This window comes from Oryza glaberrima, chromosome 10 (genome assembly GCF_000147395.1).
Source record: "Oryza glaberrima chromosome 10, OglaRS2, whole genome shotgun sequence".
Classification (NCBI taxonomy): Eukaryota; Viridiplantae; Streptophyta; class Magnoliopsida; order Poales; family Poaceae; genus Oryza; species Oryza glaberrima.
Window position 1 is genome coordinate 11,798,126 of NC_068335.1, and position 3,935 is coordinate 11,802,060.

At 41.2% G+C, this 3,935-nt stretch overlaps 1 protein-coding gene across 1 annotated transcript; it reads right to left on the reverse strand.

The window, feature by feature from the left end:
• Positions 1-365: 365 nt before the first annotated feature.
• LOC127753195 (uncharacterized) lies at positions 366-2,171 on the reverse strand. Its single transcript, XM_052278658.1, has one exon. It carries the CDS (start codon positions 2,136-2,138, stop codon positions 1,545-1,547), a length of 594 nt encoding a protein of 197 aa, XP_052134618.1. The 5' UTR covers positions 2,139-2,171; the 3' UTR covers positions 366-1,544.
• Positions 2,172-3,935: the final 1,764 nt, after the last annotated feature.

Genomic DNA, 3,935 nt, shown 5'->3' on the forward strand with positions numbered 1-3,935 from the left:
AGCACTGAAAAATCATAAACAGTGACCCGGTAATTGCCAACATTATTTATACGTCACACTGAACAAAATAAATACCTGCAGGCTGCAGTTCATGTACACCCCATTACAAGAATGGAGAATGACTCTAATCACAGCAGAGAAAATAAAACAAAATCTTGAACATTTACGACAGATCATACTCTTGTCAGTTTGCATGGCTTTTAATTTGGCCGGATTCTTGTCCTGACAGAATGGATACAGCGAAAACACAGAAGATATGTCCATAATGAAAGCGATGCGAGTTGTATGGTACTACATAATGTACATTGGTACTACATGTTAGTGAATTCCATGTGGTTTTTGCGTACCAGAAGTTCTAGCTCCACTCTGTAACTCAGGAGTCAGACAGTGAAATGATGGCTCAGCTTAAACCATCAGATTTTGAGGAAACAAATATTTTTTCACAGGCAGGAATTGAAGTAACATAGCTCCATTTTTTTCCCCACTAGCACCTATACACAATGTTTGAAGCACATTGTTTAAAGCCACAACTTCGAGCCAAATAGTCACAAGTGTGGAAAAAAAAAAAGCACCAACTATACTAATCTGAAGCAGAACTGTGTATTGTATCCCCCCACTTTTTGTGAATTATGCTGGAAAGATTATATCTGATTTGGCCATACTATACTTTTATACCATTCATTTCTCACTAGCTGAAATACAAATATTTTTTTTTGAAACAACGAAATACAAATAGTGAAAACAAGGATAAATGGTGAGTGAATGGTGGTCATACCAAACTCACAACATTGGCCTGCAAAATTTGACAGTTCTACTGATGAAGATGTCAAAGATCACAGACTGAAAATTGTGGCGCTGTGTTATCCTATCCCCAGTTGGATAACATAGCACCTTGGATATCCAATTTAAGACACAAGTCACTGAAAGAATTTGGTCGCATTCAGCTGCAGGGCTCCGACACAAGAACTGAACGAACTGATCATCAGAAATCCTCAGGGCATCAGAAACTCACACACCAAAGGCAAATGAGTGCAAGCAAGCATGAAACTTTGTGTTCCATTCTAGTGATTAAATCAACAACAATAAACCAGAGGATAACCTCAAGTTGATATCACCATCCGACAAAACCGTGCACAAACAGAACAAGCTGAAACTAAAAACTAAAATTTATATATATTGGGGCCATAAAGTGGACATTTTCCAGCACCAAAAGACATAAAACCCACTTTACACTTCCAAGTCCAACCAAAAGGATCCACATTTGCCATTTCCACCACTATGCGCGATCACCTTCATACTATAGCCTTGTGCCATTAAGATAACCAAAAACTATGCATTGCTAAGCCCTAAAGGCCTACATTCCATCATAAGAAACTAAAACCTTGATAACTACACGGATACGAAGATTATATTACTGGTTACTATCCCAATTTTTTCAAACCATCCACCATGTTGAGCAGTTAGTAGTACTAAGCATTGAGTATATGATATTATGATCAGAAGGCGCACAACCTTTTTCACCACCTTCCCCAGCGATCACGAATTCAGGACATGGCGGTGAAGAGCTCGATCTCGTCGTCGCGGAACCCCAGCTCGCTCAGCTCCACCGACTCGTTGAGGTTGATGCCGGTGAAGCCCTTCTCGCCAATCCCGCCCTCCTGCACCTCCGGCTCGAGATCGATGATGGTGGCGGCGGCCGCGGCCTCCTCCTCCTCCTCCAACTCCTCCTGCTCCGCCTCCACGCGGGCCCTCCCCTTGAGGGACACGCACATCTTCCTCCTCGACGTGGGGCCACCGGCGCGAGCGGGGGCGGGGGCGGGGGCGGCGGCGGTGGCGGGGGGAGGGGAGGGGGTCGGGGCGGAGTTGAAGGGGGTGAAGGGGGCCCACCCGTCGGCGGCGGCGGCGGGGGGGCCGACCGGGAAGAAGGCCCAGGTGCAGAAGTACATGTCGGTGCCCGGGACGATGGGCGGCGCGGCGGGGAGCTCGGCGGCGGAGAAGGCGCGGCGGCAGGCGGCGGTCGGGCAGCGGAGGCGGCGCCCGGCGTAGTGGCGCGGGTAGGAGTGGACGTAGCAGCAGTGCGGGCACGCCGTCCAGAACGCCGCGGCGGAGGCGTCGCCGGCGGCGGTGGCGGAGGCCATGGGCGGCGCGGCGTTCGAGGGTTTTTCTCCGGTGGAAACGATGAAGCGGGAGAGTTGGGGGTTTTTGGGGGCAAATCGTAATATAGACGATGTCGCCGAGGAAGGGGGGTCGGTCAACTGGTCAACAATAGTCTTGTGTCTTTTTGTGGATTGGCCCCTATCTAGTTTTTTTTATTTTGGATTGGGGCTTCTTGGAATTGTGTACACTGCAAGCCGGAGTTAATTGTGTTCTGCAAGCCAAAGTTACTCTCTCCGATATTTTTTTCTTCTATGTTGGTTAGTTCAATCTTCAACTACACATACAGTATTAAATATGGACTAATAACAAAACAAATTACAGATTCCGCTTATAAACTGCGAGACGAATTTATTAAGTCTAATTAATCCGTCATTAGCAAATGTTTATTGTAGCATCATATTGTCAAACCATAGCGTAATTAGGCTCAAAAGATTCGTCTCGCAATTTACATACAAACTGTGCAATTAGTTTTTTCATCCACATTTAATACTCACGTATATGTCCAAATATTTGATCTGACGGAATTTTTGAAGGTTTGAAGGAACTAAACACTGCCTATACTACTGCCTGAGTTTGTTATTTGGGTTGGGAATCCATCTATCGTGCACGTAAAACAGAGCAACTCATTAGTGCATAATTAATTAAGTGCTAGCTATTTTTTTAAAAAAATATATTATTATGAATTTTAAACAACTTTTGTGTATATTTTTTTTTCCCGTAAACAACGTATCATTTAATAGTTTGAAAAGTGTGCACGTGAAAAACGAGGAACTGCACCCTGTTTAGATGGGACTAAAATTTTAAGTCCCTATCACATCGAATGTTTGGATACTGATTATAAATATTAAACGTGGACTATTAATAAAACCTATCCATAATCTTGGACTAATTCGCAAGATGAATCTATTGAGACTTCTCTAATCACGGATTAATTAGGCTTAAAAAATTTGTCTCGCAAATTAGCTTTCATTTATGTAATTAGTTTTATAAGTAGTCTATATTTAATACTTTAAATTAGTATATTTTAAAGTTAAGTCCCTAATCCAAACACCACCTCAACCAAAGAAAGCCTGTAAAGGTACTAGCACCGTAAAAGATATAGTACTACGGCCTTGATCTACTTGATTAATTAAATATAGATTTTACCTTGTTTTTCATTAGCACATTTTTCAAATAGCTAAACAATTTCATTATATAGAAGTTGCTTTCCAATATTAAATAAATCCATTTTCTCAAGTTTGTAATAATTAAAATTTAATTAACGATGCATTAATGGCTTTCACGTTTTACGTGTGTATCACTTAATCTTTTTCGTCGGATCCAAACAACACCTCAAGCAATAGCTTCAGCCTTATTTAGTTCTAAACTTTTTCTTCAAACTTCTAACTTTTTTATTATATCAAAACTTTCCTACACACAAACTTCCAACTTTTCCGTCACATCGTTCCAATTTTAAGCAAATTTTCAATTTTAGCGTGAACTGAAAACACTGAGGAGGATTTCTGTTAGGCAAAGTTCATTTTGTCAAATTTCGGATTAGACAGGATGCTCGTTTATGAATAGACAGTCAGAAAAACTCCTGCTCGATCGGATGAGTGAGATAACCTTAAAGGTAATTTTTAAGAGGTTAAAGTTCATGCTTTACTTTTCTTTACAATCTCTATAAAATTACCTATTTCATAAGAATTTCAAAGGAAAGTATATTACTCAATCGTTTATTTAAAGGTCTCCTATGAATATTTCCTATAGAACTTTATTATTTAAAGGTCTCCTATGAA

Bases quoted from the DNA above. Each gene is read 5' to 3' on its own strand.
- LOC127753195 (XM_052278658.1), bottom strand. From the start codon at position 2,138: ATGGCCTCCGCCACCGCCGCCGGCGACGCCTCCGCCGCGGCGTTCTGG.